At 42.3% G+C, this 27769-nt stretch overlaps 2 protein-coding genes across 4 annotated transcripts in view; one reads left to right on the plus strand and one right to left on the minus strand.

The window, feature by feature from the left end:
- Positions 1–4634, plus strand: part of DEPDC4 (DEP domain containing 4) — a 21530-nt gene extending 16896 nt beyond the window's left edge. Inside the window, 2 exon segments of the mRNA XM_077831762.1 lie at positions 197–275; positions 2501–4634. Coding sequence (XP_077687888.1) covers positions 197–275; positions 2501–2676 — 255 coding nt within the window. The 3' untranslated portion in view covers positions 2677–4634.
- ACTR6 (actin related protein 6) lies at positions 2502–26514 on the minus strand. 3 transcript variants are annotated; one of them, XM_077831770.1, is made up of 11 exons: positions 26346–26510; positions 22621–22738; positions 22032–22100; positions 20437–20560; positions 18037–18172; positions 17899–17955; positions 16426–16524; positions 16163–16241; positions 13029–13200; positions 11772–11910; positions 2502–2613 (listed from the first exon to the last, which is right to left on the minus strand). In XM_077831770.1, the coding sequence occupies exons 1-11, from the start codon at positions 26411–26413 to the stop codon at positions 2583–2585; spliced, it is 1092 nt and encodes a 363-aa protein (XP_077687896.1). In that variant the 5' UTR covers positions 26414–26510; the 3' UTR covers positions 2502–2582. The 3 variants fall into 3 exon arrangements, with proteins under 3 accessions (XP_077687896.1, XP_077687893.1, XP_077687891.1); XM_077831767.1 differs by having other exon boundaries at positions 2508–2631; positions 26346–26514; XM_077831765.1 differs by lacking the exon at positions 2502–2613 and adding an exon at positions 8032–9186 and having other exon boundaries at positions 26346–26503.
- Between the last annotated feature and the right edge of the window lie 1255 nt (positions 26515–27769).

Consider the following 27769-nt stretch of genomic DNA (forward strand, 5'->3'; position numbering starts at 1 on the left):
CATTACTACTTCTTGAATTTAAAAAAAAAACCCTAACAATTTACTCTGGGTTTTTAAAACATATGTACCAGGAGTACCCATTTACATACTTAACTTTAATTCCATCTTTAAGGGGTTTTGCCTATTGTGTAAGTATGATTTTATAATGAACTGTATAAACACCAACTGAACATCTGAAAATTCTGTTCTTGTGCAGACCCCTTTAATTCTGTTGGAACTAACTGGCAAGAAACTTACAAGTTTGCTGGAAGGACAAGATCCTGATGCCAGTTCAGGTAGAAAGTCTGATATTGTGCATTTTTATATGAATAGTTGCATGCAAATAAGTTTAATGCACTGCATATCAACTTATGGTAAAATGCTTTTCCTGATTTCCTCATCCTCTCTGTTATACTGACAGTAGGGCCTTAAGTGGTTTAATTCATTAACTCATTTAATTATTACCCACCTAAAACAAAGCATAGCATTAAATGGAGACCGAGGCCATATTCTAACTTCTCTTCAATCCTGTAATTGATTATGTAATTTCCTTCACAAAGTTAAATTCAGAAGAAAATAGTGTAAAATAAGATTTGGCTAAAAACATATAAACTATTATTTTGGTAGAATGTTTGGTTCACTTTTCTACTTAGCATATTATTAAAAGGGAAAATTACTTGCCTGTAATTTGGTTTCTCTGAAGATTTCATTTGACTGTGTTCCTATTATGCTTCTACCATGAGGCATGCACAAATTATCCTAGCATTCAAAGGTTTTGGGGTTTTTGCTGCACCCGTAGATGTCTCATGCATAGACCAGTCGATTCTTTTTTGCTTGCAAGAATACTGTCCTTCAATTTCTTGATGAGCAGGAATTCTTAAATTCCTAAGCATAACTGAGGCTAGAGTATGTATAAAGAATATTTTAATTAATATTTGTCAGGGAATAGATTTTTTTTTTTTTTTCCAGTTAATTCCTTTGCTTCTGACCCTACTTCTAAAAATGTCCTCCTCCAGAATTGTTCTTTAACCACTTTGCTATTTCGGTCATCTGGTTATTCAGCTGCTGCTTTTGACTATTCTTTACTTACATTTTTTGTATTGAAAATTCAGGCATTGTAGGTATTAAATACTAAAGCACCAAAGAGAAACAAATTATGGGAACTGGGTAACACTGTACATGGCCCTATCTTGTTCTATACATTTGTTAGACATTTAATAAAACTATTAGATTGTACTAACACTATTAACCAAATCCTCTTACCCTGTATGAAGCTGTAATTAAATGGACTTTGTGTAGGGAGAACAAAAGGAACTCTCCTTTTCTGTGGGTCTTAGGCTTCTGAGTATCCGCCCAGCAGATCCAGACTCTACTTCAGCCCATGGATTATAACCAGTATCTTGAAGCAGATGAGCACTGGCCTTATCCTATTCTCGGGTGGGCAAATTATGGCCCACGAGCTGCTTCCAGCACATCAGACATTTTTATCCATCCCTCGAGTTCCTGCCAGGGGTTGGGGGCTTGCCCTGCTCCAGCCAGGGAGCGGGGCCTGGGGTTTGCCCTGCTCTGCCCGCCCGGCGCTCCCCAGCCCCCAACTGACAATTCCACCCTCTTCCGGCACCCGCAGAGCCACACTGCGCAGACACAACTTCACTACACCATTTCCAGGATCAGAACCCCGGCCCTATGTGGCGCAACCCCCCAACACGGCTGTGCGCCCAATCCCCTCCTGGTCTCTTATGGCCCCACCCTCAAGAGCCTCAAAACCGCCCAGGGGCTGCACCTGTCCCAGCTAGGATTCCTCCGCCAGTGCTGCAGAAAAGGATTTGGGGGTTATAGTGGGTCACAAATTTAATATAAGTCAACAGTGTGGTGCTTCTGCAAAAAAGGCAAATGTCATTCTGGGATGTATTAACAGGAGGATCATATGTAAGACACAGAAGGTAATTGTTCAGCTCTGCTTGGCACTAGTGAGGCCTCGGGTGGAGTACTGTGTCCAGTAGCACACTTTAAGAAAGATGTGAACAAATTGGAAAGAATCCAGAGGAGAGCAACAAAAATAAGAGAAAATATAAGGAATGGATTGGAAAAAACTGGGCACGTTTTAATCTAGAGCAGAAAATACTGTCGGGGATTGGGGGGCATAGGTCTTCAAATACACAAATGGTTGTTACAAAGAGGTTGCTGATCAATTTCGTCACATCCACCAAGGGCAGAACAAGCAGTAATCAGCTCAGTTTGCAGCAAGGGAGATTCAGGTTTGATATTAAGAAATACTTTCTAACTATAATGATGATTAAGCACTGGAACATACAGGGATGTTTTGAAATCCCTATCACTGGAAGTTTTTAAGAACTGGTTAGACAAACACCTGTTGGTTTACTTAATCCTGCCACAGCATCAGGGGTTGGACTAGATGATCTCTTGAGCTCCCTTCCAGCCTTACATTTATATGATTCTGCTATTAAATATATAAAAGTGTAATGTCTGTAAAATAATTCAAACCTTTTTTCCTATTAAGGCTTCACCTTTTGTCAGCGTTTGACTCCTGAAGAATTTGAAGACCAAAAGCAACAAACAAGGCACCATCTTCAAGAGTTGATTCAAGAGATGGACAGTAATCCCACCATTTCTCTGAAGCAGAAAAAGAAGCTATTTAAAGAATTCCAAAAGCATCATTCTGTAGCACTGTTGTAGTGATTTTGAAACTGAATGCAGTTTTGCACTGTAATGGAATGTTTAAATGAGCCTCATCAACTATCGTTTTTAGAATGCTGACATAATGCTTATGAAGAGGACTCCTTTTCATAAGCATTAATTGTTAAAGGGTTGTATTTTTTTGAACAACCCCAATATTAGACATTGTTTTTCTACAGTAGGTAAGCATGCTGGGCCTCTATTGCTGCTCTAAGTTTAGAGTCTGGTGACATTTCTATTGTGAAAACTGTCTGAGTTAATAGTCTGACTGAAATTCTGCATTTAAAGCACTTTTACTCTGACTTAAGTTTGTTACTAAATTTCTAAGTATTTAAAATTTAGTATGTCTGTAGTTCATAAATTTAATCTAGTTCTAGGACTTATCTACACGGAGAGTTGGTGTGCATACAGTGCATTAGTTGGGGAGTATGTCAAAGTGCACTATGGAACTTTTAATGCACCATAGCAGCATCCACATGGAAAATTAATATGCAGCAATCTAGTGTGCTGTATGTTCACATCCTAGCTTGCCACATGGACAAGCCTCAGGGATCTATAGGGCACAGATATAACTGTAACTGTGTGCTGCAGAAAACGGACTTATGTTGGTGTACACTAGAGCCCTGCATGGTGGTATTTTTTTTTTTTTTTTAAAAATCCCACTCCCCCATTGTTTCTTGCATTTTTATCCCACTCCCACCTTAGAACTCACAAGAGAGACAGATTCCTCTATTCTACAGGGGAAAAAACCTGTCAAATATATTACATAAAGTATGGAATTCAGCCACAATTTTACCACCAAAAGAATAACACCTCTTGCTTAAACCAGGTAAAAAATACTTTAACTCCTGGTATAATAGACATCAAATCTTTCTATCCCTCACTTAAATTTAAGTATTAAAAGTTTTGAAGTGTTTTCTTGCAAATTACCACAGTTGTGCGGATTTTTGTTTTTTTACCCACCCAGTCTCACCCATGACAAAGTTATTATGGCAGCGGAACCTATGGGATCCCAGTCCCGCCACAGGGCTCTGTTCTACACCATAGAGACAGGGATGGGCAGGTTTGTGTAGTAAATGTCTGATACAGAAATGTTTGATTCCGGATTATAGCTGTGTATAGTGTGTTACCATAATGGTTCTTTGAGTAATTCTTAAATTATATTGTCCTATTAAGGCTTAAATAATTGCCTTAACTGATATATTTGAAGTGTATATGTACCAGTTAAACACTTTAGTATGAGGCAATAACTCTTACCTGTGGAAATGTCTTACACACCCTTAGTGTTAGATTCCTGTTAAACTGATGAAAAATCTGAAGTAACTTTCTTCAGTTATTTTAGTTTTGGCTATGGCAGCTGAGTTCTTGGTATTTGCTGCTTCAAACATAGCCTGATTTATACCTCTTATGCACAGCTTGTGCTTTGTAAAATTCTGATTTAAAAACTTGCAGAATGTTGAGTAAAAGTTGAGGAGTAGAATACTTTATCTATGATGACCTCAGAAGTCTATGGGGAGGAGGGAGAGTGTGTGAGGTATAGCTTCAGTTCTTTATCTTCTCTCTACCTTCTTCTATAATGCTATGAAACATTAATTTTTGGAAAAAATAGGATTTAGACAGCTTTGAAATATACATTATAAGAATGGCTAAAATTTAGAAAGAGACAACCTAACATCTTGGGCTGCAGCCCGGCTGTTTTTGAGGAAGGTTTTGGAACTTGAGTAGATTGCGTATGTGCACTTTTTAAAAAAATTTATCCTTAAATTGGTAGATCTACTGGAATGATCTTGTATTAGGAATTTAAAAATTAAGTGTCAATGTATCGCTGTTATAAAGAATTGTGTAAGAGGATTGGGAAAAGATCAGTGTTTTATATTATGACTTAAATTTCACATTAAACAAGTTTTAATGATGTACTTACTTAATACAAGTACAAATAAACCTCTGTAAATGACAAATTTTAAGGAATGTCAATTACAAAACAAAGTCGTGATTTTGGAAAAAGCTTACACTGTCAGCTGACTCAAATCCAAACCAACAAGTAGTGTCGACACATTTGGAAGAGGAAGTGGCACATCCCACTTATTTAAGGGGTTGACATACTACACAGGGCTTTACAGTTTCTACAGCTAAAAAAATATAGGAAGAGTTGCCAGAGCTGCTCAGGTACACTTTCCAGGACACTGCAAGTTCCAAAAGCACATTAAGCTACTTTAAAAGGGGTCGAATCATTTAAGTTGCCATTTACTTAAATCACTTACAATTATATGAGCAAGATTACTACTATACATCTGAAGGGTCTATAGTTTACTAATTCAGTAAAACAATAACCCATGGAATAAATCTTTCCTTAAGCTATTGCAGTGGCCTTGCTTTGACACTTAATTTCAAAATTAAGGTCTGCTTTACCTTTGTAGGAACTTACTGTTTCTACCGAGCAGTGGGGTGAACTAATCTTATGTAACATCTTGGCCAGTGAGAATGTTATACTAGTGGAGCCTCATTTTTCAGAGGTGTTGAGCTCCTACAACTCCTGTTTATTCTTTTATAGTGCAGTTTTGGTGTTCAGCCTGTGAAAATCAGGCCCTTACCCAATTAGGCACTTAGCAGGGTCCTACAACTTTTGAGCCATGTCCTCTATGGGGGAGGAAAAAGCAGTCTCCCAATGTTAACTGTGAGGCTTTCTGCTAAATGAAGTAGGAAGATGGGTTCAATTGGGGGAAGGGAGCCAGGCAACAAATAAGTTAGTACACTTCCAGTTTTTCACCATCAGTTATAATTTCAACCATACACCAGCATTCAAGGGAACTATATTAGACTTTTAAAAGTGCTTATCAACTATCTTTACCAATATTTGTGGTAGAACTACCTAGTTAAGGAATACTGCCTTTGCATGTTTTTAGTGAGAACGTACTCCCGCCATGGCAGCTACCAAATATGTTAATTAGAATAAAGTAATTATCCCAGGACTTTTCACTTGTTTGCAGTTTTGGGGTGGTGCTGGGGAAAGAATGAGAACTTATAAGAACAGCTTCTCTCAATACTGATGGAAAAGGCTACAATTATGTTTCAGAATCCATGATTTCCACTGACCTCTGTGACATTTTCTGCCCTGGAGCTGGAACTCCCAACCAGCCCCGCCCTCACAGTTCCCAGCCCCAAACCTGGGGGGGGGACCCCATGCAGCTGCCCAGCCATGGCCCACAGCAGGCAGCTGGGGGACCCGTTGCAGCTGCCCAGCAGCAGGCAGACCCCTTGCATCTTCCCAGTGGGCAGCAGGGACTCCCCAGAGCTGCCCAGCTGCAGCCAGAGCCAGCAGTTGGGGGACCCTGCAGCTACCATCTGCCCAGACAAGGGGATCCCCACAGCAGCCCAGCCCAGGGGCAGGGGGACTCCAGAGCTCCCACGCACTGCACTGCTGAACCCACCTATCACTTCTGTCAGGGATATTTTTTTTAGTCAAGGACAGGTCACAGGCTGCCATAAATTTTGTTTATTTCCCATGACCTGTCCATGACTTTTACAAAAAAGATCCATGACAAAAACTTAGCCTTCGTGATGGATAACGTTCTGCTGCTGGCAAGAGGGCTGAGTACCTATTGCTATGGAAACAGTATTTTTACATTTCCTAATTTTTTAGAAGTCTCACCTAAAACTCATTTCTGCTACTCCTGACATTATCTGCTTACAAATGCAGATCATACCAGATATCCACAAACTACACACTTTAAAATTTCAAATATCTAGTGTACTTACTATGTTTAAGATCTTAAGTGAGACTGTGTTTTGTAACTACTTGGTAGAAGAAAGTATTCTCACATGCAGTTTAACCTTCACCTTGTAACCAGATTTGTTAATTCAGAACTCAATGAAGTCTTAGGCTGCACATAAAATGGAGCTGTGGAAGACACTTTAAAATGAAATCTGATGTTCCTGCCTAGATTCCCACTTTGACTTCTTGGGGAAACAGAGGTTTTGCTATTCTTTTCTTGTCATTGCTTTGTCCCCAAGTGCCTGCTTTTAAATAGGATTAACTACAAGTTGTATAAAGTAGCAATTCTGAATGAAGGCACAATGAAACCCTACACAGTATGTAGATACCTAACCCAGATCTTCAGACCCAGCTAGTGGCCCACAAGTTGCTCTGCCATGTCATTTCCATCTTCTGCAGAGTCGTGCCCCCTCCCTTTAAAGGGTCAAGAGCCAAAAAACATTTTGCAACCCAGAGGCAGTGCATCAAATATGACAAATTCTGGCCTTTGAATCAATATTTTAAGACTTTTCAGTTTTGACAGGAAATCACCGTCACTTAAGCCCTGCTTCTCTCCCCACGTTATAGTTCTTGGCTGACTCTTCAGGACTTTAAGGTTTGCTTGCCTTGTTAATACACCTATTTGCAATTGTCTGTCATTGAATGGTAGCCACATGCTTCCTTGTAATTGATGTCTAATTTTTTGAATGCTTATATGACCATCTGATTCCTACCCATTTGATTTTTTTTGCTAACTGATCTAGCCTCAGTGGGTAATCATTCATAGCGCCTTGTCACTTAAATCACGAATCATAGTCTGATGCTACTCAGAGCTCTATTGAATCATTTAGTTACTTCCCTTTTACCTGCCCAGCAGCCAGTACCGTGGGCGAGAAACGAACAGCACCTCCCCATGCAGGAGGTGGAGATGGAATAACCCTCCAGGCCTAGCATGGCTGCTGTAGTTCGCACCTACTGCACCCCACGTGGGTGCTTGGCTGATCCAAGCCTCATGAGAAGTAGGGAGAACTGCCCTGGACTTCTTAGTGCTGTGCCTTTCCTGGGGTGTGTCCAGTATTCACGCTGGCTGCTCCAGCATTAGATCTGGCTCACAACTGCCTATGCCCTGGCCTCCAATGTCAGTTTATTTCAATGGTAAATGTATCTTCACTTCAATTAAAAAAACCCCAAAACTCTACTTTATCTCCTTCTCACTCTTTCCCCTCCACTCCAGTCTTAAAACTCTGCCACCTCATTTCCACTAACAGCCAGCCCACCCTTTCACCACCTCAAATGGACCATATCTCTCTGAAGATCAGAGTCCATCTTAGTAACATTTATGTTCTTTAAACAGAATTAAGTTAGTAGATCTCACACTACCATTACTGGATTGTTCCATAAATCACTTTAGTATTTTGTTGTAAAGTCACATGCACTCTGTTCAGTAACCAAGGATCCTCTTCCTTTCTGGTACATACAATACTTGAGATGCAGCAAGGAAAGAATGCTACAATATATTGCATGCAAAATGCAAAAGTGTAGCCTAGTCCAGGCAGTTTTTTCTTTTTAAAAAAAAGGAAACAGGACATACATTTCAAATTAATGAAATTATTTATTACATGAGAAAGTTAGATTAAGATGTTTTGCAAAGGCCAATTGGAAGTATGTTTAATTTTAATACATCTATAGCGGATATTCATGGCACTTGACAGAGTTAACTTTCAGATATAGACCCATCAGCTATCTAAATTAAATGCAACAGCAAAGGAGAACAAAGGGGGGAGGTATGGAAGGACAAGGATTAAAATAGAGACCTGAGATGTTGGTGAACTATATACAACTCAAACTTTTTTTTATAATTTAATATTCAAACGTGAGTCCAGTAGTCAAAATAAAGGGCAGAGTTAGAGTCAGTGCTGGAAGGCTAACAAAGAAGTTAATCTGGAGACTGAATTGTTTTTTCTAAACTATATATGGGAGCTGTGCAAAGGGTTAATCGCTGCTCTATAGACTTACCCTAAACTTATAAAAAAGAAAAGTATTCAGAAAGTTGGGGTACAGTCCACACTGGAATAATTACACTTTGAGTTTAACCATTGTTTAACCATTCACTGAGATAATTTCAACCAGTCAAAGTAAGCCTTTCATAGGATTTTTTCCTCCCAGGACATGTTAAAATGAGCTCCAGGTTAAAGAGTATTTGATGCAGATTATTCTGCATACTATTTCAGTAAAAGACAATAGCATTCATCTTGGAAGAGAAAATAAAATTTAGACTAAAGCTTCATTTCTATACAATTGTTTTACACTAATCTTCAAATATTTTTGTTTCATGCCATTAACAGTTTTTTTAACACTTTTTTAAAGTAAAATAACACAATTATTGAAAAATTTTAGTAAGGACAAAATCTAAAGATAAAATGACAAAGGGTGATATATAACATATTAGTCTTCAGTGGTAGTTTAAAATCTGTGAAAATAAAGTTATTTGCACTAATTCATTGTACATTCCTAATTATAGGAAAGAAAGTTAGAACACAGTTCTAATTTACATAAAATAATTTGTAGTTCAAATAAGTTCCATTCAAAGTGAAATAGTGGAGTATCACTATATATCCAAATGTGGCACTTAAATATCAAATTTCTCTTCACAAATACAGTGTCCATTTTCTTCATAATCTTCTCTAGTTACTACCATATCCTCAAAATCATCATTTTCAGAAATCAACTTTCCACCTTCCCAAGAATAAGTAATAGGGCTGGGGGGGGAAAAAAGTTACCACACACGTTAGTTTTAAATACTTCAAATTATGTAGTAATTTGAAAAAGTGAGATCATCATTTTAGGGCTTTTACTTAGAAATTAGCCACAACCATTAATAAAATGTAAAACCAGAAGACATTATGCCTATACATCAGGACAAACTGCTGAAAAACTGCATTCATTAGAAATATGCAGTGGGGGCCTGGCTCAGAGTATTCCAGATCTTTTTAGTGGGTTTATGAAAATTTTAAATTGGTAACCATGTATTTTTTAGGAATGGTGAGTGAGTCCTGCATTGAGCTTCAGCAGCAAATATTTGATGAAAACTTTTACAAGTTCATTGTTGGTGCTATACCTCACCCAAGTGATATTTTCAAAATGACAGTGTCCATTTAAGGAAATCAGAACAACTTAATTGGGCCAAAGAATGGTGGTGAATTGGTATCAGAACTCATTAGATGACAGTGAGAGCAGGATTTCTATTAAACAAAAGAACCTTTATATAGCTAGATCACAGATCTATACAGTAACTCCTCACTTAACACTGTAGTTATGTTCCTGAAGAATGTGACTTTAAGTGAAACGACGTTAAGCGAATCCAATTTCCGCATAAGAATTAATGTAAATAAGGGCGGGTTAGGTTCCAGGGAAATTTTTTTTGCCAGACAAAAGGCATTATATACAGTTTAAACAAGCAATTTAATACAGGTATAAGTTTTAAACAATTTTAAACAAGCAATTTAATACTACAGTCATCATTGCTGAGTATGAAGCTTGGTTGAGATGGTGGAGTCAGAGAGTGGAAGAGGGTGGATTATCCGGCTGCTCCTCTTGCTGAACTTTCTGAACTCGAAAAAACATATCTAGAGATTGTTGTTTTGCTTTCCTTTTTTTTTTTCTTGGTAAGTTTCTTTATAGCAAGTCATTAGATGACCAACTCCCCTAATCACTTTAGAGCTGCGTTCCCTGTCAGGGTTGTCATCACTCAACCCTCAGCCCGCCCACTCCACCCCTTCCCCCAAGCCCTCACCCTTGACCCGCCTCTTCTCCCCTCCCCACCCCACCTCCTCCCCCTTTACTTTGCACACTGTGTCCTCGCTCCTCCCCCCTCCCTTCTGAAGGCAGCAAGCCGAGTCCTCGCTTCTTCCCCCTCCCTCCTGCCCGAGGCAATCAGGTGGTTTGCAGCATTTAGGAGGCAGGAAGGAGGAGTGAGAACTCGGTGCGCAGGCTCTCCTTCCCTCCCCGCCCCCTGCCCAGGGCAATCAGCTGGTTTGCAGTGTTCAGGAGGCACGGGAGGGACGGGGAGCCTGTGCGTGGAGTCCTTGCCCCCCCCCCCCAAATGTCACAAGCCAGCTGATTGCTGCATGCAGGAGGCGGAAGGTGAAGATGCTGATCCGTGGGGTCTGCTGGCGGGTGGGAGGTGCTGGGGGGTGGGGGGGGAGGCATAGGGAGGCTGCCAGCTGTGGAGAAAGCAGGCAGCCAAACAACATAATTGTGGACCACTGCACAACTTTAAATGAGCATGTTCCCTAACTGATCAGCAACGTAACAATGAAACAACGTTAACCGGGATGACTTTAAGTGAGGAGTTACTGTATAGGAGAGTGATCACACGTTTAGCAGAAATACAGAGGCTTCCGTTTAAAACTGTTTTATTACATCAGGCATGTACCAGTTATTTGATCATCACGTTTTAAGGTTCCTCAAAGAAGCCAAATAACTAATTTCCATGGGTAGAGAATGTTTTCCTCTTAAAAAAAAAAAAATCAACACACTTCACATTTACAAGGCTAACTTTAAAAAAAAAAAATCTGATCAAGTTATTCTTTAAGGTGAATGGCTTGTACTAACAAAACTGGTTTGGAGCCAGTGGGTATGATACAGTGTTTAAGCATTTGGTTGAAAGGAATGTTTCAAAACTAAGGTTCAAATTCGAGCTGGCCTTCCATCCTTCCACAGTAGATAAAATTCCCATACAATGTATTTATTTGGTGGGGGAATCTTTAGGATGAGACTTTGAACCTACATTCTCGCTACTCTGCACAGACATTAATGATTCCAGAATGATTTTAAGAGAGGTGAATATCTGCCCTGGCAACTCCTGACACTGTCAGTCATCCACCCCGTTGCTACTCTCCAAATCCCAGAAGTGCTGCAGGTATCAGTGATATGGTATGTATAATGTTTATAACACTCAGGAATTCTTCAGAATAAGAGATGTGAAAATAATCCCCCGGATCTTGCAAACACATATGCAACTGGTTAACTTTGCTGCTGTGGATGGTTTCATTGATTTCAATGGAACTACTCACAAAAGTAAACTTAAGCACACATGTAAGTGTCTGCAGGATTGCAGCAAGCACAATATAGCTCTGCAAATGCACTTTAAGTACTGAGTTACAACATCCTTCTGGTTCAGTTTTGGGCCACCTGAACAGATTAAGTTAAATGATGGAATATAAAGATGACACAGATAAGCATCTTTAATTAACAGAAGGAATTCTACTTTACAATTTCTATTCTGTTAGGAGAACCAAACAGAAAAATAGATGCATTTTTATTTATATTGTTTAGGACTTACTTTTCTGGCAGAACAACAGAAACATCATAATCAGTTGGAGTGAGGCATCGAACTTCAGAGTAGACTCGATCCCTGAAGCCTGGGAAAAGGGTATTTCCCCCAGTCAGAACAATATTCTTGAAGAAGTGAGGCTGCATTTCTTTAAACAAAACCAAAACATAAGTATTTAGTGATAACAGCTTAAGATTCTCTAATTTCTTCATGAACTTTAAGTTAAAGTGGACAAGAATTAAAACTAATGTTTTTAACTATGCTTTAGATAATGTTCTACATATATTAAATACATACTGGTTATATTTAGAGAAAGGGTATTGCATGGATAACTGTAAGCCATAGAATGTGCACATATCAAGAGGCTCCACTAATAAGCTGATAATCACAAGTGTGAAACTAGTTTTCTTGTGTGATGGGTGTATTTGATGAACTGCACCCTTTTTAAATAAGAAAATTTTCATTACTGTCCCTCTGCTTTGTGTGGCTTTCAAAATTTGTCTTTTAGAAATTTATTATTAAAAAAAATGTTGGATTTCATGAACACTTTCAAACAGCCCAGTTTAGGGGAAAGAAATACAGTAGTATCAACATCCAAAAGATTTTAATTTTCATATTTTTAGAATGAATGTAATTTTGTGGCTCTGATGCTACAGCTGTGAAGTGACACCACATAGTCACGAACATTTTCCCCTGCAGAAGTTTGACCATATTCATTAGAAATGTATCTACACACCTAGTAACATGATAATGCACGTTACAATTGTTGCTTCCACAGAATACAACACAGCCAGAAGGGTGATTAGTTTTCATTTTTAAGATTCAGTGGCCTCATTTGCCAGCATATTGTGGCCAGCATGAATTCCCTCCTCCCCCAACACTAAAGGCATTTTAAAATAAAAATGAAATTAAGTTCAAGTGCAGCTATGAGGATTCCATCCTCAGAGGAAAGAATTCAATGTGGTTGTGTTTTGTACTGGAAAATGAACTCATGAGGTTTCCATCCATATTGTTATACTTTATCTGAAGCACAAACAGAAACCAATCAGCTTCCAGAGTGAGCAAGCATTTCCACAACAGGAAATATTACAGGAAACTGCAAAAGAGCTCTGGACATTCACAAGGAGTTAAAACTGTTGCACTTTTAATTAATTTTTAGTTCTTTAATGCCTGGCACAAAGTATGCTAAGCTTCTGATACACTTTGGATTCTAACAGAAATATTCAGACTTCAAGAATACATTTCAAAACATTGCAACCACCATACCTTCAGGCAAGTTCTGAATTGAATAAACAATGGCTTCAGGAATTCCCATTTCTTGAATGCCAATATCTGAAGGATGGAAGAGAATTTCTGGAACAGCAAATCTCTCGTTTGCTAGACGAAGTATTTGTTCCCCAGTCTTGTATTTTCCACTTAACACCATTTCTTCCCTTGGCTAAATTAGGCAGACATGAAGGATAACTACCTCTTAAAAACGGAAGAACATACTCTTGTGTAACAACTTTATCTGATCTCATAGTTTACATATTCTTCACCTGTTATGGATATTTTGAAGGTAGTATCTTCTATAGATTGAGTCATGTATCATGCACAAGTCTTTGGGAGCGGACATCTGTTCCAGAATGCTTTGTAATCCCTTACTCTAGTCTTTAAGCATGAGAATTGTGTCCGATGTTTACTTTTTACTGCCATACTGAGCAGACAGTGGTGTCAACATGAAAGCATTTTGGTGCTGCATTTTTGAGGGAGCCCCATTCCAGCCTCTGCACTGACACCTGCAGTTTTGCCTAAGCAAGATTAGTGCACACTTAGGTACTTTTGAAAATTTTACTCTACCTCTCTAAATGACACTACTAATAAGCAATTTTGCAAAGTCTAAGTATTAGATTTGTGTTATTCTAGCAGGAGAACATTTTTTTCACCCTCATAACTCAAAAAGATATTTGGATCCTTGTGAAAAATATATTGCCATAGGATGGAGTACAGGCATGGAAAATTTCAGCCCTAAAAGGTGAGTTATGAACAAAAGAAACAGGACACTATAATGGAAGACAGTATCCCTTCCTTAATTATCTCAATTTCTATTGGTAATCATGCTAATAAAATTCATCCAAAACACATATTGACTACAAGGTAAGCGTCTGAGTTCTAGGAAGTAGCAAAACTTCTCAGGATAGCATATGAAAACAGCTGAAAGATAACAGAATCAGAATTGTGCCTTATGACTACACTTTGATATAGAACTATTAAATTACAGCCAAGGAAGTTATATTTAACTAGGCTTGGCAGCATTGGATTGTAAAATTGATAACTGTCAGCAAACATCATTTCAGCTGATACACTGAAATAAACAATACTGAAATCAACAAGAAAAATAGTCACTAACAGTTGGGATACCTGCAGAGATCGGTTGTCACTAGCCACGAGGAGAGCCTTTTGCAGCCCTGCTGTTACAGGAGCGAGTGAGGGGCTTCCCTGTGTTGTCTCAGGGCTGGTGACACCTGATTGCTGCAGACACAAGGTACAGTGGCAAGGCTGCAGTCCTGGCAAGGCAGAGCAGAGGCTCCTAGCCACAACGATTGCAAGGAGGAGGCGCCCAAGCCCCTGGCTGTGTGGGAGGCCACACAGCTGCTGAATGGCTTCTGGGGCAGTGAAAGGAGCCCTCTGCAGCCCCAATGGCACGGACCCCTCTCACTTACAAGCTGGGAGTCTCTGCTCTGCCCTGCCAGGACTGCAGCCTTCCCCACACTTTGCACCTGCTGATATTGGGTGTCACTGGCCCCAGGATCTGAAGCTCCACTATCATGGGAGTGAGGGAGGAGGGCCATGACAGCAGAACTGCAGAGGGCTCCCTGCACAACAGTGGGGTCAGTGAGACCCGATCCCTGCATGCCCAAGGTGTGTGGGAGGCTGCAGTTGTCCTGGCTCAATGAAGCAGTCATCCCTAGCTAGGACTGCAAGGAGTAGGATGAGCTGGCGGCTGCAGGGAACCAGCTCCTGCCCAGTGAGTGAGTGGGGCCAGTGACAAGGGATCCCTGCAGGCACAAGGTTCAGGGAAAACTGCAGTCCTGACTCCACAGAGCAGAGATGCCCCGCCAGGACTGCAAGGAGGAGGGGGGGAGGAGTTGTCATTTCGAATGGCTCTGTCCCCAGGCAGGAGCCATTCAATAGCAGCCAGGGACATGTCCTCCTCCTTGCAGCCCTGTCCCAGGGTGTCTGCTGTGCCCCACCAGGACTCCAGCCTTCCCCACACCATGGGCCTGCAGGGATCCAATGTCACTGGCTCCACAGCTATGCAGCGAGCCCTCTGCAGCTCCACTGTCATAGCCTCACTTGCTCACTCACCAGCCAGGAATATGGGCAGGAACTGCGCAGCAGTGGGGTGGTCTCCCACACAGCCAGAGCCTCATTCTTTTGCTTACAGTTCTGGGCAGGGGTCCCTGGTCCATCAGGCCAGGCCAACCACAGCCCCCCCCGCACCTTGTGCTCTGGTGTCTTGGGCCCTTTGGCTGCACAGGGAGCCCCCTGCAGCCATGCTGTCAGCACTGCCCTAACCCCAACCCTACTCCCAACTGCAAAAATAAAAAGTTAAAAATAATATCATTAAAAATCATATTAGAAAAAAATGAAAATCAAATTCTGCCACGCCTAATTATAGCTCAGGCTACAAGTCTTTCAGGAAGGTCACGGACGTCATGGAAAGTCACAAAATCCGTGATCTCTGTGACTTCTGCACCGACAAGTGTGGCTGACCCCAGGGCTGCCTGAGCAGCTCAGGCAGACTTTGGACCAGCCACACCGGCCACTGGTCGGCTGGCCCCAGGCAGCTGGTCCCGGGCTGGTCCCCGGGCCGCCCCGTCCCCCAGAGTAGCAGTGGTGGGAGTCTGCCCCCGAGCACCTAAGTTTTAGTTAAGGGTATTTATATAGTACAAGTCATGGACAGGTCAGGGGCTGTTACTTTTTGTTTATTGCCCATGATCTCTCCATGACTTTTACTAAAAATACCTGTGACTAAATCGTAGCCTTAATCATAACCATATAACAAGCAACAGTTTTGAGAAGGTAATCAAAATTAGGACATAACATACTTCAAATTTTTCACTGGAATGAGAAATACAGGGTTAAATTGAGATACTGAGCCTATGGTATGACAGTTGATTTTCAAATGTTGGATAAAATATCTGAGAATATCTACATGACTTTGAAAATTCGTTAAACTTGGACCCCTATGTCACTTACATTTATTTGGAAAATTTTACTCATTAACTCCTAATGCAGAAATTACTACCAGTCAGTACCACCAAAAAAAAAAAAAAAAAAATCCACCCCTCCTCCCTCACGATCAAGGAAGAAGAGGAAAACAGAGTATTTCAGAAAAGGCTGACAGTCATAATTACCTTACAAAACCCTTTTTTGATTGTGCTGAAGTCTGGCAAAACATAGTCTATCATTACTGTATTTTCTTCCCCTTTCAACCTGGAAAACACAACAAACTTAGAATAGAACATAGCTAAAGTGTGCCAAATCCTGGAGGCCATACTCAGGTAAGAGTCTCTTTGACTTAAGGGTGAGTTTTACCTGAATACGGATGGTAGGATTTGGCTCTACCCAATTAGATTACTTGGACCTCCTTTCAAATTTGGCAATAAAGTAAACTTACTTAGCAATCTCCATATCTTTGTAAAAATCCTGAGACACATAACATACATCTTCTTTCACTTGATTAATTACATGAGTTTCATCCATAACGTGTAGCTGCCTATAAAAAAATTAAGAAGAGTTAGAAAACAGATCAACCTGAACATATAGTATTTATAATTATTCTTTTTCACTATTGGTCAGTTCCTATAGTTTTCAAATTGCAAGAAGTTAACATTTGAATATGTAGAGGTTTACATTAACTTACATATAAGCAGTTTTGACATGTAGAAATGAGAGGGTATTCTTTAAAGTTTTTAATTTTATAGGACAGTTATGTGTATTCTAATAAATCAGCTGTGATTCAATTCAATAAATGCAAAACTACAAAAATAATATGTTCCATGTTCTGAACATCTGGATAGTAAAGACCTTATGGTTTACTCTTTAATCCAAACAACATAAAGCCATCAGCACTAAGAACTGTGGCCACGATCTTGCATCCGGTTCTCCTAGCAAAGACGCCTGCACAGGCTTAAGGGTCCATTACAGGAGATCCCAATACAGGATGCAAGCCTTAGTGCAGTGGTTCCCAAACTTTTTACTAAGGTGACTCACCAACTGCCTTTTGTCTTTTTTTGCGACTCACCATTACATATAAACGTCTCCACCCTGGCACCATAATCCTAATCCCCACCCAGTGCAGAAGAGAGACCCCAAAAGAGGAGAGGTTGGAGAAGGAGCCTGCCACACACTTTCTCTGCAGCAGCAGCACCTGCCTTGTGGGACTGGGCTACACTCTGGCCAATTGGTATTTGAGCGAGTGGTATGGATGAGGGACAGCAGAGCCAGACCTGAGTGGCACTGCAACCCCATGCACCTGGTCACAACACCCAGAACGGGGCATCAGGCCCAGCCCAGTGGCACAGAAGCCACTACTATGGGGTGACTGCAAGGCAGGCTCACTCTCTGACTGCACCCCTTCCTCCCAGGGCATCTCCTCCACACTGGGCTGGGGAAGTGTATGTTTACCTAGGGCCCCACAACCCATCTAGAACCTTCCTACAAACACTGCCTTAGTGAATTCTACTCACTGTTCAGGTGGAATTAAACTGTCAATTTCTCAGAGCTGGGCCATCTTATTTGTTAAGTGGAAATCTGGCTACAGCTTTATTACTATGACGACATCTCAAAAAAAAGTCATAGGGCCTGATTCTGTAATGTACTTAAGCATATGTGTAACTTGAAGCACGCAAGTAATGCCACTGAATGGGACTACTGACATCCTTATTATGCAACTACTTTAAGTACTTTGCTGAACTAGAGTCTTAAGGTGTTAAAATGGTAGCTGAAGCTCAAAATGTTATTTTACAGGCTTTCCTCTTCCTCAAAAAGGGCTTAATCCTAAACCCCTAATTAAGTTAATTAAAAGACTTCCATTGACTTTAATTGGCTTCTGACCAGGCCTCAAGTGTCTAAAGTTAGCACATTTTACCTGTAAGAGATGATTTCCTTTAGATGATTGGTTAAGAGCTTTCCTCCCACATTAATCCTAAAAAAAAAATAAAAATCTGTCATTATTCGCTTCAGACGTATCAAAAAAAGCCACCCCTAAAGAAATAAGGCAATTTACCTAATAATTGCCTCTTTCTTCTTTTTACTTCTGCAGTAAGGTACAATATGTGTAAAGGAGTAGCCACTGTCCACAATGATACAACATAGTTCGGATGGATTGTCTCGGAAATATCTATGTGCACTGAGAGCCCCAGCTGAAACACAAAAATGCCAACCCATATTTATATATAAATCTAAAATGTATCTAAATAGATATAGTACCTATCCCATATTTTAGGTGCCTTTGGCAGATCTTTGGTAACTCAATACAGAATAGCTCCAGTAGCGTAATTTCACCCACTGCCAAAATTAATCAAACATAATACCCCACCTTCTCTCAAATATAACAGACTTTATCCAGCTCTGTCCTTCCCAAAAGCCCAAGTAGAATGATTTTGCAGTGTGCCCAGGTGATTCATAGATTCCAAGGCCAAAGGGACTGTTTTGATCATCTAGTCTGACCTCCTGTCAGAACCTCCCAAAAACAATTCCTAGAGCATATCTTTCAGAAAAAGTTCAAACCTTGATATAAAGGCTGTCCATGATGGAGAATCCACCACATTTGGTAAACTGTTCTAATGGTTAATTACTCACTATTAAAAATGTATGCCATATTTCTAGTATCAATTTGTCTAGCTGGTCAATTTTCAGGTTCTTTTTCATTCCCACAGTGCTTTATATGAAGGAGTAACTTAATCAGGCATTGAAATACAGTCACTCCTGGGGTGGAATGTGACAACAATTCTAATAGAAACACTATACAAACTCAATGGGGGATGTTGGAAGGGAAGCCTACCTTTTAAAATGCTTGTTGTACAACAATTATACAGCTTTCCACACATATTCCTTGACCAGGAAGCTACATTTTCAGTTAGAGGTAGTATTTGAACGCTATAATTATTTACCTCATTAATCTAAAAAAATTCTGAAAAAGTGAGATTACAAGTGGTCTTCACTATGTATACAAAAAGATTCTTCTTTGCATTTATTTAAACTGAAAAGCATCAAGATAAGGAAATAAATCTCTATCCCATCTTTTAATTGTGGTATTCCATTTGGCATTTTAAGATCTTGTTTAAAGCTCTTAACAGTTCCATTGCATTCCCTTTTTAAAATACATGTAAAGAAATCCACTTGAGAGCATGCAAAACAAAATATTATTTTTCCCACTTGAAAGAACTGACAATCTCAAGATGACATTTTCAAAAAAGAATTAAAAGCGGTCTGAGGAACCACACTGTCCGTCCCCTAAGTTTTCATTGAGTATTTGTGGTACTGACTGGTAGTGATTTCTGCATTAGGAGTTTTCTTACCTTATCTGTGAGGCTGTATTAAGTCAATGTTCAGTTGTACAATTTTGAAAAAAACACCCATAACATTTTGTTCAGAGTTACAAACATTTCAGAATTATGAACAACCTCCATTCCCAAGATGTTTGTAATTCTGAGGTTCTACTGTACTTCCGAAGAGGAAACATACAAACACAGGGCCCATTTATTTATTCTGCTCCCATTTATGTCAATAAAAGATGACCATGCCCACAGTGTCCTATGTGTAATAAATTCACAAGAATAGTTTATATTAAGCCTATGTTCAGTGACCCCTGAATATTTGAAAATATTTTTCAGAAACAAAGAAAACTGCAACTATAAAACATTCCCCAGAAAAAGGTAAAACATTTATTTTATATGTTCAAGTCTAAGATAGATGACTATTATTTCAAGGCCAGTTTTAAAAAAAGAAAGCAACACATCTTTCCTATAATTTCAGCATAACACTACCAGTACTGAATTTTGTTTAAAACGTGACTGAATTGCTTACAAAGACCCTCCTCACATGCACTGCCAAGTCATCCCTCCCCTACTTTTATATCATCACCAGAAAGGGCACTATATGAGGAGTCATGTCACCAATTTCATGTGTTCTGCAGGATAGGATGTATTATATAATTGTGGCAATGTATTTCATGGGCCACTTCGAAAAGTGAATGAGAACTGTCAGAAACTCCATACAAATCTAGCCAAGAAACAAGCAGTAGTGCAGTCTCTTTCACATACTACCTCATCTCAAGAAGTCTCAAACATTCCTGTCATCAGAAGCCAACTTAAAAACAGAACCCTGACAGAAAGGAGCTGCAACACAAAAGTGACTTTCTACCTACACTGATTTTCCCCCTATTTCACTTTGTGTTTCTTGCTGTTACACATCAGAATCCTCTCACTAAAGTATCAAATATAGAGGAATATAGAACAAACATTAGATGTGTATGCACAATTTCATATAGGTTAGAGAAATAAAAAGTTACATACTGCTCTACAGAGTCAGGGAAATAAATGAAGTAATTTACTTGGCACATTATTTTTAAATTGGGAAGTTAGCCTGGAGCACATTAATGCAGAGCAACAAAATATATACTCACCATTTACTCTAAGAACTGCTTGAAACTGATATTCTTCAAATAAAATTTCATTCATAGAGTCTTGTATTGAACTGAAGTTAAAATAAGGTTCAGTAATAATAATATTTGTATCTACAAAGTCTACCTAGGGGGGAAAAAAAAAAGTTGTGTTCCCAAACAACATTTTAGAAACCACTATCCATACTACTTACATTTTGTGGTATGTAACAACCACCATGCTCTATAAAATTGCCCCCTGGCCTATTATAGATATCATTGCTACTAGCTGCTTGTGGCACATGGGTTTGAGGGGGGAAAAAAAAACTAACAAGAAACAGTATGTGCACTGTCACTGCTACACCACGTGTTAAAATTTTTCAGGGCAGGACAGAATTCCTTCATTTCCCTGTCCAGTGCCCTTATTTTTAATGTTGTGGCTCTTAAGAACAACCTATACCTTTATCTTTCTTCTACACTTCAATGGGTAATAATAAAAGAGTATTTAAAGTGTATACAAGAAACTTTACCCTAGTCCTACTAACTACAGGAGACAATTTATCTTCAGAACTGCCACTTGTATAGAAGCTTGGCTCCTCTAGTAACCTGGGTAATATCCTAGCCGCAGTGAAGTCAACAGCAAAACTCACACTGATTTCAGTAAGGCCAGGATTTCACCCCTGATCTTTCTGCACTTACTCAGTTCTCAGACTTTCTAAAACAGGCCTTCACTAAGGTGCTCCCACCATAACAGGACTCAATGGGAACTAGAACACACAGGTCAACAGTTCCTTTCTTTAGTGCTCACTCTGCAAACCAATACCAAAACCATGGCAATAATGAGTATCCTTAATGAACCCAGTAGTTTAAAATCTTAAACCAGCCCAATTTCCCCACCCAAATTTATACAAAGAGATATTTTGAGGAGTTATTTCGCCCCCAACATCTTCCCCTTTAAGTACTGTAAAGACCAGCTTTATGAGTTAACAACATTGTATTTATTTCTTATGAAAAAAAAATGAAGGCTAGAGTCGCTCACACTCTTTTCGTGCTAAACCATGTTGGTGTGGTGAGCAAAATAATATTCTATTAATACACTTTATAAATTCAACTTATTCATCATAAAAATGAGAAATTAATACACAGAAAATGGCTACTTGATTCTACAAGAGACTGTCACAATGTAAATCTCAGCCCTTCTTCTACTTTTGTAACTGTCTCCTTCATGCAACAAAACCTGGCTCTTCAAGTAAGTTTACTAATTAAGTCTATGAAACAATTATCAAGTAACTTTTACTAGCTGAAGCGCCAATCTTGCAAACACACGTTTAACTTTACTCAGGTGACTAGTCCTACTCAAGTCACCAAAACTACTTGCATGAGTAAAGTTAAACATGGGCTCTAGTTTGCAGAGTCATGGCCTGAGTGAACTGAGCTCAAAATCATATGTAACTCAATTTTCTAAATTTTAGGTGTGAGTCCTTGTTGAATACTCCTGCAAAATTCATAAATTGGTGAATTCACCATTATATCTGTGATTTTGAATATTTTTGTATTACTTCTATTAATTGTTTTGAATCTGTATTTATAGATTTTTGTATCTTAAGTGTTTTAGTTACCTGATACATTTCCTTTCCAAAAAGGTAGTCCCAAACCTGTCTCTGAACATCCCAGTTCACCAAGTAACCCTGTGGAAGTTTTGAGGGTGGGGTGGGGGAGGAAGACATTATTTATTAGACAACATTGCATATTTATTAACTACTTCAAATCTGCAAAATTTCAGGCTTCCATCAGTAATTGTTAGATGGACTGATAATCTAACAAAATTCACAAATAAGAGCCACTTCTTTAAGATTATGGAAGCCTTTCCAAACCTATTTAAAGGGGTACATGTTGTGCAGCTACAAGCAAGAAGATCCAAAGATAAGTGATACTGTACCTCTGTTGTTCTCTATCATTTAGTTTAAATTATTGCATAGTAAGTTTACCATAATATGAATCATGCTTCCTAAATTAGTATCTGGTGGCAGGTTATGGAAGCCACACTTCATGCTTGATACTGAAGCTACACTGCTGTATCTGATGTTTGTTTTAAATATTATTTATGCCTCTACAGTTGTAACATATTGCATGTAATAAACATAAATATTGCTTAACCCACAGCCTTTAACAGACTGCATTGCTAAAACTATAAAGCATCTTAATTACCTTCTGAAAAGGGAGAATGTAAAAGAGTCCGGAGGGATCTTTAATTTCATCCAGTTGATTGGCTGTAAAAGTTTTCAAACGTGCTGTTTTTGATCTAAACTGGCAGTTGGGAATAACACTGAAAAAAAGTTAAGAATGTTTTCTTGCACATTGTATCATATATGATATAAAAAAATCATATTGTGCATTTTCACATCATTTCCATAAATACTTCCTTTTCCATAATATTCTGTAACTGTATTTTTTAGAAAGTAGCAGTTACCCTGGTTACTGCAACACCACAAGATTGTTTTATTGTCTTGCCAATGACAACATGTAGAATCAAACAGTAAGTGCTAAATGAAATTACAGAAACTTCCAACCACAGGTTAAGAACGTTTTCCTTCCTTAACAATCACATTTTTTTTGTTGCAAACTGTCCTGAGGCAGTTGCCCAACACTCAATGGTCTGAGCCTAGGATACATGAAAAGATCACTTAAGGCTATAAGATAAGGATCACATTCAATAACTACAGGAAGTTAAAGCAAGAAAAAAAAACCAAATTAGAAATAAATTCCCTCCACTTTATTTTTTTTAAACAGCGTAGGTGATTAACCCATTAGAACAAACTGCCAAGGAAATGGTGGAATCTCCATCTCTTGATGTCTTCAAGGCTGGAAGCCTTTTTCTGGAAGATATGTTTTAGTTGGCAAGGTACAGGGTTAACTAACTGAAGCTTTCCTGGTGCAGCTCTCCAGTACCGGGGTGTGAAAGCTGTTGCTACACTTTGTGTGAAACCTAAGAAGAAGGGAGCTTCCTGCTTTGAGAATTTCCTCAGCCTTCCCTGGGGTTGCCAACTTTCTACTGGCACAAAACCAAACACCCGAGCCCTGCCTCTTCCCCACGGCCCCGTCCCCCACTCACTACATTCCCCGTCCCTCCCTCATTTTCACTGGTCTGGGGCTGGGGTGTCAGAGGGGATGAGGGCTCCAAATGGGGGTGCAGGCTGTGGGGTCAGAAATGAAGGGTTCAGGGTGCAGGAGGGGGCTCTGGGCTGGGGCAGGGAATTGGGGTGCAGGAGGGGGGTGAGGGTTCTGGCTGGGGGTGTGGGCTCTGGGGTGGGGCTGGGTGTGAGAGGTTTCGGGTGCAAGAGGGGGCTCCAGGCTGGGGGTGGGGGCCTTGGGATTCAGAATGTGAGAAGGGGCTGTGGGTTGAGGCAGGGGGTTAGGATGTGGGAGGTGTGAGGGGTCTGGGCTGGGGGTGCTGGCTCTGGGCTGGGGCTGGGATGAGAGGTTTGGGGTGCAAGAGGGGGCGCCAGGCTAGGGGGTGGGGCCGAGCGATTTGGAGTGCGGGAGGGGGCTGTGGGTTGAGACTGGGGGGATTGGGGCTCTGAGGTGGGGCTGGGGATGAGGGGTTCAAGGTGCGGATGGGGGTGCAAGGGGGTGAGGGCTCTGGGGTTGGGCCAGGGATGAGGGTTTTAGGGTGCAGGAGGGAGCTCTGGGTTTGGATGGGGGCTCAGAGTTGGGGCAGCAGTTTGGGGAACGGGCTTACCTCGGGTGGCTCCCAGTCAGCAGCGCAGCAGGGCTAAGGCAGGCTGGCTGGCTGGCTGCCTGTCCTGGGGCATTGCGCTGCGTCCTGGAAGTAGCCAGTAGGTCCAGCTCCTAGGTGGGGGGCGGGAGGGGGGGCGGGAGAGGCAGGAGTCTCCATGGCGCGCACTGCTCTCCCCCATAGGGACCAGCTCCCATTGGCCAGCCAGCCAATGGGAGTGAGGAGCTGGTGCTCGGGGCGGGTGCAGCGCGTGGAACCTCATGCCCCCCCACCTAGGAGCTGGACCTTCTGTCCGCTTCCAGGGCACAGTGCAGTGGGTCTAGCCTGCCTTAGCTAAGCAGCACCACCAACCGGATTTTTAGCGACCCGGTCAGCGATGCTGACCAGAGCTGACAGGGTCCCTTTTCGACCAGGTGTTCCAGTCAAACACCGGACACCTGGTCACCCTAGCCTTCCCACTCCTGGGCTGCCCCACCTGCAGCCGCAGCACTTATTCCCCTTGCGACGCAGGCAGCAGCAGCTGTATTGCCAACTTCATGAGATCAAAAATCATGAGTCGGACCCTCAAAAATAATGAGATTGGCCCAAAAATCATGAGGTTTTTTAAAAAAGATTACATTGTGTTTTTAGGTCAGTCTCTTGATTTTTGAACTCCTCCTACCCATCCCCCGGTATATGCATGTGACAATTAGTACTGCTGCTCACTCTCCCACATGTATTGGATAAGGTGATTTTGGCTCCTGCTGCAGGAGCCCTCGCCCTCACATACCCCTCTCCTTCCAGCAATTAATCCTGTCTCCACCCAACCCACCTCAGTTCAACCTCCCAGCCCCCATCGTCACTGCCCCATTAGGTCAGCTCCCCTAACCCATCAAACCTCACTGCCCTCAGTTCACCCTCCCAGCACTCACCTCATCAGCTCAGAACTCACTATTAATACAGCCCTCCAATCCCATCAGCCCACACCCTCCTCACTTCAGTCCCCAGGCCATAATTCAACCCTCTCAGCCTCACCCCCGCTCCTCTTAGGGTTCTTCACCCACCCCAGGCCTGGGGAGGCTACAGTGGGGTCCCCTCTCTCACTTCCCAGGCTGACATTCGGGAACCTAGGCTTCCCCCTGGCTGAGGCTGACAGCAGGGAGCCCCCGAGCTGATTGACAGCGGGGAGCCCAGATCACCCAGGGCTGGTTGACAGCAGGAGCCCAGGTAGCTGTAGCTCCTGCTGTCATCCCTGGTTGACTGACAGCAGGAGCCTCTCCACATGGTTACCTGAGCTCCCGCTGTCAGCCTGCCCTGTCCCGGGGGCAGGCTGACAGCAGGCGCCTCACCTCACAGGGACTTCATGAGGGGTTCCTGCAGTCACCCCCAAGTGGCTGTGGCTCCTGTTGTCATCCTGACAGCAGGCGGTCCGGCCGCCAGAGGTAGACTAAGGACCAAGCCTGGCTGATAGCAGGAGCCCCAGCTGCCACAGCACGTTCTAGGTAAAATTAATCCTGACTAATGATCTGGAGCATAGGCTCAAGCACTCAGGGACAAAAAACAGGGAGTGCTCAGCACCCACCAGCCACAGCTGTTTGGGGGCAGGGCCTCCAATCAGCTATCTGGCCGGTGGGGAAGGCGCTTGGGGGAGGGCAATGAGGAGCAAGCGGGAGTGGGGAGCCTCCAGGAAGGGGGCAGAGCGGGGACAGGGCTTTGGCGGAGGCGGAGTGGGGCGGGGCCTCGGGGGCCCACTGCCGCTCGGGAACCATAAAAGTCTGCGACTGGGCGGTGGGGCGTCTGGGGACAGAACATTGACCTGGGAGGATTTTTATTTTCAGCCGTGGATGTTCCCGTGAGTCGGGCACAACTTTACTCAGAAATCGCATCTCTCACGCTTAATTTCGGAGAGGCGGCATGACCGCAGCCTCAGGACCGGGGCGGATGTACCGGGCTCACAGGCTTCTCCTGCGGGGCCGAGCGGCAGCCCGCAGCGCAGGGGGACAGGCCGGGCCCGGGCCTGCAGCAGGAGCCGCCTCACCACTTTTTGGAGCTAGAGCCGACAGACCAACGGAGCCTGAGGGGCACGGGCCGCCCTCCCAGACTCTCTCGGGAGCAGGGACCCGGCGGCGGCGGCTCTTTTCCGTGCGTGGCGCCGAGCAGCGCAGCGCAGCGCAGCCGCCCGGGCACCGGGCTCTCGGCGGCGGGTGCCAGGTCTCACCTGACATGCTCGTGGCTGTAGCCGATCTTGGCATTGTAGGCGCCGTTATCCAGCACCAGCGTCGCCATCTTCTTTCCGGCCCCGCCTCCGCCTCGTCGGCGGGCGGCTCATCTGTGCTTACCATAGAGTCTGAGCGGCGGGCCGTGTGCGCTCTGCATGATGGGGAGCAGGAGGACTCCGGGCGGGCGCCTGCCACAGCCCTAGGGCTGCCGCGGGGAGACCGCGCGCCTCGCGCGAGAGGACTGATCACACGTGGTGTTCAGTTCCGCTTTCCGCCATGACACTGGAGGCAAAGCCCTGAGAGGCCCGGCCTGGGGGGAGGCGGGGAAGAGTCGCCGCCTCTGGTTCTGATGCGTCTCGCGCGAGGGCGCGGCTCTGCACCTGCTGTAGCTTTACCTGGGGGAGGAGGCGCTGCGTCCGCACGGGCGGGGAGGCACAACGGGGTCGGGGGTGCAGAGTCTTTCCACCCCACCCCACCCTGGGTCTCGCCGCCCAGCCGCTGCTAGCGCCCCGCGAGCTGCGCCGCCGCCTGCCGCTTGTGGGGACTTTGTTCGGGGATTTCTAGTGGCAGCGAGAGCGGCACCGGGTCGCCCCTCAGCCCGCTCGCTTCTTCCCTGGGCGTCCCTGATATAAACGCGTCTGTGGTGAAATCTCTGTGCTACGCTTTATGGGGGAGAGGTGGGGAGAGGCAGACTGCAAAGTAGCCTGATGCTAATGGGTGTAAATCCCTCTCCGCAGCCGCGAAGAGGATATTATTGGTTCAGCCACAAAACAACCTAGGGAAACACAAGCAAGTAACCACATCCGTTGCATTAAGGAGAAAACAATTGAGACTCGGTGCTTCGTGGTATAGCATCAAAGACACTTGAGCAACTCAGCCAAAGGTCGGGGTGAGTAGGGTAGCAGGCACTTGAGAAATTCTGAAAATAAGATTTAAAGGGGGAAAAATTGCTTCTGCAGCAGTTTAGATACAGGACAGGTGATAGATTTTAATATCTTAAATGAAACTACTGTTGTCACTAACTGCAAGGTAAGAAATATGTAGTTAAACTTACAAACTAGAGTAGCTTTAAAGGAGAACTGTAGAAGGTAAAGTGAGTTTCTGCTCTTATTGATTCTCTTTTCTTAATGGAAAAAAGAATGATTGAAAGGATTCTGTTAATTCCCCCCCCCCTTTTTTTTTTTAAACAAGAGAAATTCAGGTCTTTTTTTATCTTGGCAGATCTTGGTTAGTGGAGTGCTACTGACATTGATACATCAAGAGACAAGGATCAGAGCAGTAAAAGGAGAAAGGAACTTTGAGTCAGATTAACAAAACAAATATGAAGCAAACTTTTAAATACCTGTTTAATATTCTGAAGTAACTCATGGGGGAAAGGATTCAATATCTCTGCTTTTGATTAAGATCTGATTGCTCATAATAT

This window comes from Eretmochelys imbricata, chromosome 1 (genome assembly GCF_965152235.1).
Source record: "Eretmochelys imbricata isolate rEreImb1 chromosome 1, rEreImb1.hap1, whole genome shotgun sequence".
NCBI classification, from domain to species: Eukaryota; Metazoa; Chordata; order Testudines; family Cheloniidae; genus Eretmochelys; species Eretmochelys imbricata.